Source organism: Dendrobates tinctorius, unplaced genomic scaffold (assembly GCF_039654945.1).
Source record: "Dendrobates tinctorius isolate UK_male_01 unplaced genomic scaffold, ASM3965494v1 ptg000107l, whole genome shotgun sequence".
Classification (NCBI taxonomy): Eukaryota; Metazoa; Chordata; class Amphibia; order Anura; family Dendrobatidae; genus Dendrobates; species Dendrobates tinctorius.
In genome coordinates, this window is record NW_027361775.1 from 13662522 (window position 1) to 13678489 (window position 15968).

A 15968-nucleotide genomic window follows, 5' to 3' on the forward strand; every position below is an offset into this window, starting at 1 on the left:
TGAGCACATGTGCCAGACATGGGATGTGAGTGAGGTTGCCTAGCCCCAGAGCTGCCACCAGATTTTGGCCATTGTCACACACTACCATGCCTGGCTGGAGATTCGCTGGCACAAACCACACGTCGCTCTCCTGTTTGATGGCATTCCAGAGCTCCTGCACTGTGTGGCTTCGATTCCCCAAAGAAATTAATTTCAATACGGCCTGTTGACGTTTGGCCATGGCTGTGCTCATATCGGTCGTAACAGGTAAGCGTTCACGGGTCCATGTGGAGGTAGACTGTGACGGCTCCTGCAGCGCTGATTCAGAGGAACTGGAGTATGAGGAGGAGTCAATGTGTACAGACTGGATTCCTGCAATCCTTGGAGTTGGCAGAACACGTACAGCGCCACTCTCAAGATCTGTACCCGGCTCCACAACATTTACCCAATGGGCAGTGAGGGAAAGATATCGTCCCTGTCCATGGTTACTGGTCCACGCATCGGTGGTCAGGAGGACCTTGCTACTGACGGTGTTTAGTAGCACATGTTTAATTTTTCCCTCCACATGCTTTTGCAGAGCAGGGACAGCTTGCCAGCTGAAATAAAAGTGGCTGGTCATGTTGTATTGTGGGACTGCCAATGCCATGAAGTTATGGAAGGTGTCAGTCTCCACCAGCCTGAATGAGAGCATTTCAAGGGACAGTAGTTTTGCAATGCCAGCATTCAGAGCCTGTGCTCGGGGGTGGTTTGCCGAGTATGGGCGCCTTGTCTCCCATGCCTGTGCTACCGATGGCTGTAGAGTGGCCTGGGAGTGTGAGGATGACAGGGACCATGGTGCTGTGGGTGGAATGACACTGTGTCTCTGTACAACAGTGCCCGTGGTTCTTCCATGGCGATCCTGTGAGGAAGCCGAACCAGCTGTGTGTGAGCTGGAGGAAGAGGCTACAACACGAGCTGAAGAGGTGGTAGGTGGCGCTGTAGGTTGGCTTACGTCTTCAGTGTTTTTTTGTAACTCCTCCACATGCTTGGTCCACACATGTTTCCACATATTTGTGGTATTGAGGTTGCTGACACTTTTCCCTCTTTTCACTTTCTGATTACACAGCTTGCATTTGACAAAGCAGATGTCATCTGCAACTGTGTCAAAAAAGGGCCAGGCACTGCACATCTTGGGAGTGCCCGTTTTGGGTTTTGGAAGAGGCATGCTCCTAATGGGTGCTGAAGTGGAGGCTACAGGCAACCGAGTCTGCCCTCTCCCTCCTTTTTTGGCCGTTCTGGGAATCTCTTCCTCAGAGCTGCTCCCACCACCTTCCTGTACCTCAAGTCATGATGGGTCAAGGACGTCATCATCTACACTACCCTCTTCAAACGACTGCTTCTCCTGGGTAGTCTCGACAGCACAGTACGCACCAGAAAGTGGCACCTGAGTCTCATCATCAGATGCGTACTGAGGTGTGCTGACCATAGGCACTGGCCCACCCACATCTTCAGATTCAGAGAGAAAAAGCTGTTGCGCATCACTGCATACTACCTCTTCTTCAAATTCTCGAATGCTGCTTGGCTGGCCCCCTCTTTCCAAGCCAACAGATTCAGAGAACAGAAGTAGAGATGGCTCCTGTCCAGGGCTCTCTGACTGCCTGGGCAATTTGGCAGGTGGTGAAGAGACAGATGAATGCTCTTCAGTGCTCTGGACCTGAGAGGATCTGGAACTAATTGAAGTCGATGTGTTAGCTGCCATCCATCCGACAATGGCTTCAATTTGTTCATCCCGCAGCAGTGGGGTACGGCGAGCTCCTACAAAGCTACACGTAAAGGACTGTTCCCTGGGAAAACTGGGGGATGCTGAGTCACTGGTGCCCGCAGCAGGCACAGAATCCCCACGTCCTCTCCCTGCAGAAACTCCACGCCCACGACCACGTGCCTTACTTCCTGCCTTCTTCATCTTGGTAGACTGATAAAGATAGGCAGAAAAGTACTAAGGGCTTAGTGTGCTTATTCCTGAACAGCTGCTAACAGGTATAAGAAACATTAATTTTATAAAGTGTGGACTAGACTTTAATATGAGCTAATGTGGCCTACACAACTGTAAAGTGGAGTGTTTGGTGAACTTTATTAACTTTTTTTTCCCACAAAAAGACACTGGATGTGCCCAAAGATGTAAAACCGATAGTATCACAAACTTTTTGTAGCTATTACTATGCAGGAGGGTAACCTACAATGCAATAGATGAGGCTCCAAAAAATAGGCTAATACTAATCAGGCTGGGGCTGCAGGGCACAAGCCAGCAGAAAGGCTTCTCTATCTACTCCTATATAGTGTTTGCAAATATTCTAGCTGGATACGGATGGAACCACACTAATAGGAGAAATCTGGAAAAATGAGCAGCACTAATGCAAAAATGGACAATGTATGAGGCAGTGACGCACGCTGAGTGGACTACAACCGGAGGTGGCTGGCTGCAGAACACACTACAGTGTGAGCTGCACTCACACACAGAGACCTCGCAGACAGCCGTGAACAGCGCTGCAAGGCAAAAGAAAGCTACAGCAGTTGATAAATTAGCCTGGGTAAAGCACAATATAGCAAATCGCTAGGTCACACTGTCCCTCAGAGCAGCAGCATCCTATCCCTAACTGAATTCACAGCAGAGTGAACCCAAAATGGCGGCGGCTTTTATAGTGCATCATGACATCATTTCAGCAGCCAATCACAGCCATGCCAGTAGTTACATGCCTAACATGCGCTAACAGGATGTGCCCACACTTCTTAGGATCCTCATTGGCTGAATAAAATCAAACTGGCTCATTGCATTATGGGAACTTCTAATTCCGGTATTCGATATACTAAAAGTATCGGGACTCAGTATCGGAATTCCGATACCGCGAATATCGGCTGATACCCGATATTGCAGTATCGGAATGCTCAACACTAGTCGTGAAACACAAAACCCAATGCAAGTCAATGGGGAGAAAAGTCGGCAGTGAGTGGGGGACTGTAAACACACCTGGCATGAATTTTAACCCCAGAGGCGGCAAAATCTCTCTCTCTTCTCTCTCTCTCTCTTCTCTCTCTCTTCTCTCTCTCTCTTCTCCCTCTCCCTCTCCCTCTCTCTCTCTCTCTCCCTCCCTCTCCCACTCCAGCTATGCTACACTTCTCTCATTGGCTGAAAAAAGTCACGTGCAAGCATTCGGCGAAACCCGACTTTGACGCTTTGGTCCCCGACTGCATGGCCAACTTCACACTGTGGTCGGGTTTCGTTTCATGAAACCTGACTTTGGCGAAAGTCGGTGACTTTTGAATCTGACCGACCTGTTTCGCTCAACTCTATTTAATTACAAGGTGTAAGTTCACAGTAGGACCAAAAACAGCAGGATTGCTCACATTAATTAGTCTTCTTAGATAAGGTTATCAGGTGATAATAAAACAGTAGGACTTTACTTTGGTGTGATTAATTAAATTTTTTCCTCAATGATTAGTGGTAATAAACCATGGTTTTTCCTCAATGATTAGTGGTAATAAACCATGGTTTAGGGAATACTTCTGGAAATTCCAGATCATTTGCTTCCTTTTCTTACGAACTCAAACAAGATTCTTGTGTATTGTGTGTAACACAAATATCAATCACATAAAACATATTTGCTTCGCAAAATTCAAAGAGCAACTTTACTCATAATTGATATTTAGGACGTTTTCTGGTAATTTAATAAAACTTAGGGGTATTCACTCCAATGCAGGAAAAACAGAAACAAATGCAACAATTGTGGTAGTGCAATATTTATTGATTTGGTTACTGAGCATAATACTCTACAATAAGTCCCACATGCATGCTAGATAGTTGTTGATGGGACAATTTATCATCTGACTGCCATGTCGCTCAATTTTCCGATACATAGAAATGCTTGTCACTGCTACCACCACATGTGACAAACTCACACCTTATCACCTTGCCTGACATCACTATTACGTCCAAGGGATCACGTGGTACGATCTCCTCACTTGCACCAACATAATATTCTGCACCCCCTGGGGACATGGAAAGTGTGTTTGGCAATGATTTACACAGACATCCCCTGTTCACACGGGCCCATGGAGGCATGGGGAGTGAGAGAATGTGGTCCACAAATTCACTGATGTGGCACTCTACTCGATCACAACCCTGACAAGCTGAACGTCCCATTTAACTGGCACCAGTGAAACAGCCCTTGGTCAGTCTGGTAGGACTGCCACCAGTTCCTTGTTAGATATAAGCCAAGCCCATTAATGGGATTATTTTGGGTCAGAATTGAAACCAGCCCTGATAGCATGAAAAGTTCGTTCAAAACAAGGCTGTGTGTGTGGATTCATGGATCAAGATAAAAGAACAGCCCAAGGTTAAATTATATAACTATTCACATTAAGGGTGCACTATATACAAACACAATATACACAATGGTTTTACGTATACAATAGTCAGATACGCAAATACAAATACTGGTAGTGCAAAATATGCAGAAGATAAGGGGCAGTTACCAGTCAGATGAAAAGCCTGGCTTTTGGGGAGGGGCTACAACATGGAAGGCAGGTGGTCCCATCTGTTCCCTGAATTCTCTCCACACGATATGTTGTGACCTCCTTGGAAAAAAAGCAATAAGTCATGCTTTACACAAGCATATAACCCCATGGCGTCATTCCCCTCTTGCCTCCCTGGGCTGATCTAAATCCCCCCTACCAGCTAAAAACTCCAAAACATATGCTAGTTAATAACTTATTACTGGACACCCCTAGAGAGATGATTTGGGAGCCATCGGAACTGGCTGGGCCCCTGTTTTGAGTTGAGCCCAGTTGGCTTTGTTAGCTTTTTTCTACTGGCCATTCTATGTATCTTCCAACTCTGGGGTGCTAGAACGAACTGAGAACCTGGAAGGTGTTCAGTGTTACTGTTCTGCAGCAGATGATTAGGGTAAGAGGGGGAAAACTGACCCTGCACTGTGACTGGGCTGATGCCCTACGATGGAGTGGGTGACCCATTCCTTGTGAATACACCCACCAATGATACTAGGCTAATCTCAAGCGAAGACCTATAGATAGGGGAAAGGGGGTCCCTGAAAGATATTAGGACTGGATACAAAACAGGTCACCTCCTTACAGAAAACACAAAGAAGGCTGCAGAAACAAGCTGAAAACAGAAACTAAGACTAGCAGAACCAGAGGTCCCAGAACTGCACTAATTAAACACACAGAAAGCAAAGCATGGCTCCAGGCCAGACTTCAAGCAGATTAACACTGTTATCCAGCAAGGAATGGGAGACAGGTGCAGGCTAATAAAGGGTGATACAATCACCTTACCAAAGGCAAACCCAGCACCAGGGGAAAAAGGCCAGCAGCCAGAACACTTCAAGAAAATGATGGATAGTCACAAACTGAGCAGATTCTAACATTCAGCCCATTCCAGAGAACTCGAATTTGTAATCTTTGTGTGGTTATGATGCACAATAAGTTCACATTCTCCTTATGAAATACTAGCTGCATGATCAAAGCAGATAAACCACATGGGCTCCACAGGAGGCCAAGACTGAGCCAGGTGTCCTGTTATAGCTACACATGCTTTCAGGAGGATTGTAAGTTTCCATTAAATCCCCATCCTTCACAGTGGATATTGGGAATTAACTGAATTGTCTCTGCTAGAGCATTCCAGAGCACTGATGCTCCTTCAGAGAAGACTTGGAGATGGGAGTGTGGGGCTCAGATTATAAAGGATGTTATTCTTAGGTCATTAGCAGAACAGAGAGCTCAGTATGGGTGATAGAAAGTGATGAGGGAGGATATGTAGGGTGGTGCACAAATATGGAGAGCTCAGTAAGAAACAGTCATAAGTTTTCAAGAGTCAAATTCCCAGAATGGAATTAAATATGACCACCAGAAATTGTGGAACCATTTAAAGATATTAGTTTCTGAGTTGTCAACAAACAAACAATAGCAACTTTCAACCTGCTAGCTTGTGTGGTCAATAAAATTCTTTGGAACTCTGGAATAAAAAATGGCTTGTTCCATAAACTTAGTGTACTTAAAAATAATGACTATAGGCACAACAAACTTGTCTTCTGTGGAGGATAGTGTTAACCCCAAGGAGATATCTCCTTTTTCATGCAAGTTCTGAAATTTGTGTTGGTTCTTGAGTTTAGGACATTCCATATGAGGGTCATCCTTTTTCATCACAGTAGAGACAAAGTTCTTTAGTAAAGCAACAGGATTTTCAGACTTAGGCAATTACTTTCGGCAAATTTTCCTAAGGCCTCCCTGGAAGGAGCTTTTAAAGAAGCTTTAAAATGTAGGATACAACAATCTTAATTTTTTTTCTCTTGATCTCCTTTTAAAACATCAATTCACATGGGTAACAAGATAAATCAAGTTATCAAGGAAATATGGCAGTTCTCAAAAGAAGTTTGTCTTTATCCAACCAGTGAGACCAGCTTCAAAAACTGCTCCAGACTAATTCTGACAATGCTGTATGGAATTGGAAGGCATAGCATTCCACAGATCCTTGCATAAGATGGAAAATAAAATCATAGAATCATAGAATCATAGAATCGTAGAGTTGGAAGGGACCTCCTGGGCCATCTGATCCAACCCCCTGCTCAAAGCAGGATTCGCTAAATCATCCCAGTCAGATGTCTGTCCAGCCTCTGTTTGAAGACTTCCATTGAAGAAGAACTCACCACTTCTCGTGGCAGCCTGTTCCACTCATTGATCACTCTAACTGTCAAAAAGTTTTTTCTAATATCTAATCTGTGTCTCCTCCCATTCAGTTTCATCCCATTGCTTCTAGTCTTTCCTTGTGCAAATGAGAATAATGTTGATCCTTCTACAATGTGACAGCCCTTTAGATATTTGTAGACAGCTATTAAGTCTCCTCTCAGTCTTCTCTTTTACAAAGTAAACATTCCCAAATCCTGCAACTTTTCCTCATAAGACAGGGTTTGTAGACCGGTCACCATTCTGGTCGCTCTTTTCTGAACTTGCTCCAGTTTGTTGATGTCTTTTTTAAAATGTGGTGCCCAAAACTGGACACAATATTCCAGATGAGGTCTGACCAAAGAGGAGTAGAGGGAAATAATGACTTCACGTGATCTAGACTGTATGCTTCTGTTAATACATCCTAGAATTGCATTTGCCTTTTTTGCTGCTGCATCACACTGTTGACTCATATTCAGTCTGTGATATATTAGTATACCCAAGTCTTTTTCACATGTGCTGTCGCTTAGCCCTATTCCTCCCATTCTATATATGCTTTTTTCATTTTTATTGCCCAGATGTAGTACTTTGCATTTCTCCCTGTTAAAAACCATTCTGTTAGTTGCTGCCCACTGCTCCAGTTTATTTAAATCTTTTTGAATCCTCTCTCTCTTCTCTAGTATTAGCTATCCCTCCTAGCTTTGTGTCATCAGCAAATTTAATCAGTTTACCCTCAATTCCTTCATCTAAATCGTTGATAAAGATGTTGAACAATACAGGGCCCAGGACAGAGCCCTGTGGTACCCCACTTGAGACATTCTTCCAACTGGATGTGCAGCCATTTACGACCACTCTTTGGGTCCGATCACTAAGCCAGTTATGAATCCATCTAACAGTTGCCTTGTCCATTCCATACTTTGTCATTTTTTCAATAAGGATTGTATGAGAGACTTTGTCAAATGCTTTGCTGAAGTCAAGATATACTATATCTACAGCATTTCCTTGATCCACCCAATCAGTGATACCATCATAGAAGGAAATTAAGTTAGTTTGACATGACTTATTAGTTACAAACCCATGCTGACTCTGTTTAATCACTTCATTCTTATCCAGGTATTGACATACATGTTGTTTAATAATTTGTTCAAAGATCTTTCCTGGTATAGAAGTCAGACTCACCGGCCTATAGTTGCCTGGGTCCACCTTCTTCCCCTTTTTGAAGATAGGAACAACATTTGCTCTTCTCCAGTCGTCTGGCACTTCTCCTGTTCTCCAAGAATTTTCAAAGATAATGGAGAGGGGATCAGCAGCAGAATGGACACAACCTGACCCATTAAACACTTTATGGAAGTCAGTCAGGAAAGATAAAAGAGTGCATCATATGATAACTTAATTCCCATAATGATGTAAATCAAGCCAAGGCATCTGAAGACAACAAATAAAAAAAAATAAATGTCTCTTTTGAACTGTTAGAAAGAAATTGTTGGTGAAAAAAATCAAAGAATACCATGCATTAATTCAGAAAGACCCAACTTTGGGAACACTATGAACCTTGATTATCAAAACAGCATCCAACTTAGTATTTTTACAGTGGCCCTTCAAAGAACAGTAAAATAACATTTTTAAGGGTTATGATTGTTACACAAAAAATGAAGAGATCCATAATAAATATTAAAAATTCCAATAAACTTTATTCAACATATTTAAAAAACATACCAAAAAAGTGAAAAACAGAGATGCCTCCAAGGGACATTTTAAGCTAACTGAATTAATACCTAATACATTTTGAAGACATTCCTGAATCCCAACTAAGATATTAATATATTGACATTTTTGTTGAAACGCAGTGGCTATAGTACAAAATTAACTATTGATGTTGTATTATTTTTGTTAGGATATACCAGATGACTATGTAAATTGATTTTAAAGTATAAAGCTAATATTTACTAGTACAAAGAAGGATCAAGGGGTCAGATGTGAATATATCAAAAGTTTTCTTTATAACTTATGCTTGGAAACAGTAATAATAAAAGAGGTGCAATAAAGATGCTGCTTGCAACCTGTGTTCACAATACACATTATTATCATTATTATTATTATTATTATTATTTATTTATATAGCACCATTGATTCCATGGTGCTGTACATGAGAAGGGGTTACATACAAATTACAGATATCACTTACAGTAAACAAACTAAGAATCACAGACTGATACAGGGGGAGATGACCCTGCTATTGCAGGCTTACATTCTACAGGATGGTGGGGAAGCAGACAGTAGGTTGGGGGGTTGCAGCAGCTCTGGTGATGGTGAGGCGGTAGCTCCGGTAGTGGTGAGGTGGCAGCAGGGTCATTGCATCCTGCAAGCTTTCCTGAAGAGGTGGGTTTTTAGGTTCCATCTGAAGGATCTGAATGAGGTTGATAGTCGGATGTGTTGGGGCAAAGAAATCCAGAGGATGGAGTATATTCGGGAGAAGTCTTGGAGGCAGTTGGGTGAGGAGTGAATAAGTGTTGAGGAGAGAAGGAGGTCTTGGAAGGACCCGAGATTACGTGAAGGAACACATCGGGAGATTAATTCAGAGATATATGGAGGAGTCAGGTTATAGATGGCCTTGTAGGTCAGTATTAATAATTTGAACTGTATATGCTGAGGGAATGGAAGCCAGTGAAGAGATTTGCAGAGGGGAGTGTCATGATCCCAGTGCAGGTTTTGACATGCACACCAGGGGTTAATGTCTTGATAGCAGTGCAGGCTCTGACCTGCACACCTGGGGTTAATTATTGTGGCCTCACTTTGGTTCGGGGAGAGCTTCTTATAGCCCTGTGAAGATCCAATCCCGGTCAGTTATACTTTTTACCTTGGCTGAGTGTGTGGACCCCTGTGTGCCTTGGGCCAGTGTTCTAGCTTCCTTGTATGGTTCTGACCTGGTTCTGTCCCCCGTTGTGAGTTTGCCTTTTGATTCTGTACTGTGTATCTGCTGCTCTGGTTTTCTGACTTTTGCTATGTCCCTGACAATTCATGATTAGCCTGCTCCTTGTGTACCACGTTGCCTCTTTCGTTTACTGACTTCGGCTTGTCTTGGATTTCATCTCCCTCTGGTGCCCTGCCCTTTCCCTTGTGTCCGGTGGCCCCTTTCCCCTCTCCTCTGCTCTTTTCCTGTAGCATCCTGCACTCATCTCCAGCAGCAGGATGCTAAGCCCCTCCCCCTGTAGTCACATGCTACAGGTCCTGTCAGTACACTTACCACTCGGCATTCTGCTCACTCCAGCCCTGCTGTATTGCTGTCATCTTGCCCACCTCCCGGATGGTGTAAGTACAGCAGTCACAGGCTGTCAGAGGCTATGGGCTCTCACTGCCAAGGCTGATGAAACCGCTGGTAAGTGCCCACCTGGCGGTTTCTCCAGACAGGGAGAAGTGGAGGAGTAGCAAGGAGAGAGATTACTTAGTCGGGCAGCAGAGTTAAGGATGGACTGGAGAGGTGCGAGTGTGGTAGCAGGGAGGCCACAGAAAAGGATGTTGCCATAGTCAAGGCCGAAGATGATGATACACATGATCAATACTTTGACTTTCTATGAATATAGTTAAGTAAACCAGAATATTCTGTAGCCAGAGAGGATATATATATTGCACACAGCCCCCAAAAATAATTTCAGCCACAGGCTATTGATATATGCAAATTCCCGAATATAAACCAATACTCCACAGATAGGAAAACAAAAGCAAAAATGGAAAAGGGTTTGGCAAATGGACTGGCAAAATGCATTTAATCAACACACAAAAACAATTTTTACCTCTAGTGATGTCACATAGGACCAGGAAAATTATCAGTTGCTGTGTTACCTCACCAAAAAATGCTTTTCAACTCTCTTTTTACAAGGGTGTGTCAGGGAGATGGACTGCTACCAGTTAAAGTAATCCCTTAGTGACAAAGCCAATTTGGTATTTAATGACCATGCCAAGTTTTACAATTCTGACACTGTCATTTTATAATGTTATATTTTTGGGACGCTTGAATAGATTATACTGATTCTGACTTTGTTTTTTCATGACATATTGTACAGGGTAGGCCATTTATATGGATACACTTAAATAAAATGGGTATGGTTGGTGATATCAACTTCCTGTTTGTGGCACATTAGTATATGGGAGGGGGAAAACTTTTCAAGATGGGTGGTGACCATGGTGGCCATTTTGAAGTTGGCCATTTTGGATCCAACTTTATTTTTTTCAATTGGAAGAGGGTCATGTGACACATCAAACTTATTGAGAATTTTACACAAAAAACAAATGTGTGCTTGGTTTTAACGTAACTTTATTTTTTCATGAGCTATTTACAAGTTTATGACCACTTATAAAATGTGTTCAAAGTGCTGCCCATTGTGATGGATTGTCAGTGCAACCCTCTTCTTCCACTCTTGACTCACTGATAGCAACACCGCAGAAGAAATGCTAGCACAGGCTTCCAGAATCAGTTGTTTCAGATGCTGCACATCTCGTATCTTCACAGCATACACAATTGCCTTCAGATGACCCCAAAGATAAAAGTCTAAGGGGGTTAGATCGGGAGACCTTAGTGGCCATTCAACTGACCCATGATGTCTAATCCACCTTCCAGGAAACTGTTCATGTAGGAATGCTCAGACCTGACACCCATAATTGATCGTATGTTGTGATATATGGGGTACAAATATAGTGAGGACATTCTTCATCAATGGAAACCTCAATGCCACTGGATATCTGAAATTTCTACATGATGATGTGTTGCCCTCTCGTTTTTCAAGCAAGATGGTGCACCACCAAATTGTGGGTGTCAGGTCTGAGCATTCCTGCAAGGAATCTGACCCCCTTAGACTAGCATTTCTTCTGCGGTGTTGCGGCCGTTGAACAGTGGAAACCGCGTCACTGAAGGCAGCACGTGCACACTCTTTTGACATCTGTAAGGACGCTGTATAGCATTGTGCCCACACCTACTGCTGCTTACCAGCAACTGCATTTAAATGGGATATATTCCCCTACCTGTTTCATTGACCAAGGTCTTTTCCTATCTCTGAGCAGTCTGCTAATTGATGAAGGCCGCATGAGGCCGAAACGTTTTGTTTAATTTGGCTCCGTTAAATACAACTGCATTCATTCAGAAGTTGAGTGGCAAGTTTCTTTCTTATTAATCACAGAAATGTAGTCTTACATATGCAGGAAGGTCAATGGTTAAACACAAGAATAAATGCAGTCTGATATTTTTAAGCAACATCACGAAACAATCACTGACTCTCAAACACGAGACTAGCCAGATTTTCCTCCAGAGAAGGACTCAGCCAAGGGGTGGCTCCTTTCGGAAACCACCATTACCACCATATTAAGTGGCCCTTTAAGTCAATATCCAGCTCTTTACGAGTTTACAGATATGACAAGGGAAATACCAAGGCCCAGTATCCATCCACAGACAGCTGTTTCGGGGTGCTGCCCCTCCTCAGTGTGGAGTAGGATTCTGGCTAGGTGGGAGCAATGCCTAGTAGACCAACATCACAAAACAATCACTGACCTCAGGGAGACCAGTCAAAGAAAACACTGCGGCAGCCGGCAAAGGCGCTCAATCAGTAAAATCCTAGGTGCAATGCTCCCTAGGAAATACAAATATGCAAATAAAGTCCGTGGAGCCTCATTTAAGTGTCTCAAAATCTGGGACTAGCCAGATCTTCCTCCAGGGAAGGACCCAGCCAAGGGGTGGCTCCTTTTGGAAACCACCATTACCACCATATTAAGTGGCCCTTTAAGTCAATATCCAGCTCTTTACGAGTTTACAGATATGACAAGGGAAATACCAAGGCCTGGGATCCATCCACAGACAGCTGTCTGATATTTTTAAGCAGCACATTGATATAAAATAACTATTTAACAAAGAAGAATTGCAGCCTTGAGACACAGTTGAAAACAGAGGCCAGTTGTGAACAGGAGTGAGGACAGTTGCAAGGATTTGACACCGGAGTTAAGAAATAATAGTGGTTGTAGCATGAAAGTCAAGATAGGCTGAGATTATGACAGACACCTGGCAAAGTGAAGCAAACAGAATCATTTGACCAACTTAAAACTGCAAAGGAAGGCAACCATATGTGAATAGAGATAGACTCTGCATATGCCACATCAAATAAGCAACATTTTAGATGTAGATATCAAGTAACAGGAAATTCTTGCAGTCACTCATTAACATATTGCTGTCCATTCTGCTATGAAGCCCCAAGCTGGAAAAGGAGCCATAGGGAGCTGAATTTTATTTGAATTTCACAAAAGATTTTGATTTAGCAGATTCTAAATGTTTTGTTACTCAAACCTCTTGATTTTAGAGAAATGTAAGTTTTACCATTTGGTGCCTCTGGCACTAATTAGGTCTCACACATAATGATGTTGCATGTGGTCTAGTCAGTGCTAGAGGTGATGATGGGTTAAAACTGAAGAGGAGACTGGAGACAGAGTTGCGTATAACTTTTTAAACATCTTCTGCTGACAATCAGGATTATAGTTGTTTCACTTTTAATGAATCTCATGCATATCAAAATCCCAGGCCAAATTATGTACAGGGTGGGCTATTTATATGGATACACCTAAATAAAATGGGAATGATTGGTGACCCAAATTGGCACAGTGAATTTGCAGAATGGGCAAAACAAAATTGGAACAGGACCCTCAGTTTACACAGAACATTATGTTCAATGATGAGGCAAACTTTTCTGGGTGGGCCGTTTTTATGGATATACCTAAATAAAATGGGAATGGTGACAGTTTTCTCCCAGAGAGTGTTTTGCATTAAAATCTGCTGCAATGACCCGGGTACTGCGTTCACCAGACATCAACACAATTTCTATCTGCTCTTCATGTTTTAAACTCTGCAACATGTCAATGGCTGTAAACAAAGAAACTTGTAAATAACTCATGAAAGAATAAAGTTATGTTAAAACCAAGCACACCATTGTTTTTCTTGTGAAATTCTCAATAAGTTTGATGTGTCACATGACCCTCTTTCCATTAAAAAAATAAAGTTGGATTCAAAATGGCCAACTTCAAAATGGCCGCCATGGTCACCACCCATATAAAGTTCCCCCCTCCCATATTCTAATGTGACACAAACAGGAAGTTGACATCACCAACCATTCCCATTTTATTTAGGTGTACCCATATAAATGACCCACCCTGTATATTGTCAACAATTGTGGATGAAGTGTACCCACACTCTAAGCATAATTCTGGATTAATGCTTGTCACTTTTCAGGAAGATAACTTTAAACAAGTCAAAAACCATAAATACATTTATATAGTTTATACAATGTGATTTTCTGGATTTTATTTTTGATATTCTATCTCTCAATGTTAAAATTAACCTACCCTTAAAATGATAGACTGTTCATGTCTTTGTCAGCGGACAAACTAAAAAAATCAGCAAGGGAGCAAATACTTATTTCCCTCACTGTACATGTACATCAGCACTGAGGTAACTTTGATAGAAGTGGGCTCAAAAGCTGAGCCCCCATCATATGTGTTCAGTCTACTATGTGGTCGAAAAAAAATAAGGAAAAAAATAAAAGATTTAAAAAATAGTTAAAAATAAAAAATATATAAATTTGACTTCCATTCTTCTGATGTGGAACTGTCAAGGTTAAAAAAATGGAAGTTATGGCAGAAGGGTTGGGAACAATGCAAACATAAAAATGAAAATTATCTGCAAAGGTTTTCTTTCTTTAAATTAAGATTTGAATGTACTTTTATTTATACTCTCATATTTTTTGTACAAATATAATTGCATTTTAATTTTTTTGCTGCCCAGTAAACTGTGAAAGTAAATTGGTCTGTGAGTTGCAGAATTATTGCATAATGATACAATAAAATGCCTGACTAATATCTTATTATATTTCTAACTCAGATTTCAGACTGAAGTAAACTATGATATTCTTGAAGTACGAGATGGCCCAGCAAATTCTTCACCATTGATTGGCGAATATCATGGAACACAAGCACCACAATTTCTCATTAGCACAGGAAATTACATGTATCTTCTATTCATAACGGATAATAGTCGTTCTAATGTTGGCTTTCTAATTCGATATGAAAGTAAGTAATCACTTTCTCTGTGTGGTAAATTCTACTTAATGAGTATAAATTGTTATTACACAGAAGCATTGTTCTGCATTGCATAGAACTTCCCTACTAAGTCTGCTATTATGGAATAATTGGAGCCAGCATTATCTAAAGTGTCTGTACCATAGACCAATAAATACAATAAACTGTGAAATACAGCAGGTTCATAGAAAATGTTTTGTAGTTTGATGTTTCAAAGAAAAAAATATTAGAAAGACATTAACATAGATACAAAGATGCAAGATTTGGAGATTTATTAAATTATATATGGCTACAAAATTGCATTTAGAAGAAAGTTCACAATCATAGGTCAATGTCCAGCTTTTTAAAGGGCTTGCAGACATGGGTTATTGGAAAAACTTGACACATCTAGCTAGTAGTTATTACTCCTCATCAGTTGCAGATGAGATTTTGGTTAACTGTGTATGATGTCATCTACATTGGATCTTGTGGAGACCAGACTGTGGTAAAGTTGTTTCTAAAAGAAAAAAATGTTTATTTAGTGCCCCTTATAAACCAATTAAAGCAAACCTGTCAGCAGGATTTTGCTAAGTAAACTACAGACACTGTCAGGTTCATGCCGTTATACTAATTAAAATGATACTTGGGTTGATGAAATCTATCCTGAGATTGTTGTTTAATCTGTATTTATTGTTTTCAGCTTATGAGATTCTTGTGCTCTGGGGCATTCTGGGGGATCTCTCTGTGGTGCTCAACTTACATATTCATTTGTATGGCTTATGAAAGGTCACTGATCTTTCAATTACCTGCCACCTATATGACAAACTGCTTGAAATAATGTGGATTTAGAAAAAAAAATTACATCCAGCAAAATGGTGCCTGTGCCGTAGCATCCAGCTCTTACTGATAGATGCAACTGCACAAGCGCCACCACTGCAGCCAAATTTTTTTCCTACACCAAAATGGCACCGGCAGCAGTGCATGTGCAGTAGCATCTATTGCTTGCCCCTAGTTGCTTCTGAGCAAGTGTCACCGCCATTTTGCTGGAGGAAAAAGATGTTGATAAGAATGCTCACTATCGCGCTCCCCTAATAAGGTCCTGTACATACAACCACTGAAAAAAGCATAAGCTGCCACACACAGCATGGGTTTATGAGGAATTGCTCCTGTCAAACCAATCTAATCAGCTTTTA

At 41.7% G+C, this 15968-nt stretch overlaps 1 protein-coding gene across 3 annotated transcripts in view; it reads left to right on the top strand.

The window, feature by feature from the left end:
• Positions 1–15968, top strand: part of CSMD1 (CUB and Sushi multiple domains 1) — a 2734739-nt gene that overhangs the window by 2006960 nt on the left and 711811 nt on the right. For all 3 annotated transcript variants that reach the window (XM_073589180.1, XM_073589181.1, XM_073589182.1), the window contains exon 17: positions 14600–14787. In XM_073589180.1, the coding sequence (XP_073445281.1) occupies positions 14600–14787 (188 nt within the window). The remainder of the gene's footprint in view (positions 1–14599; positions 14788–15968) is intronic.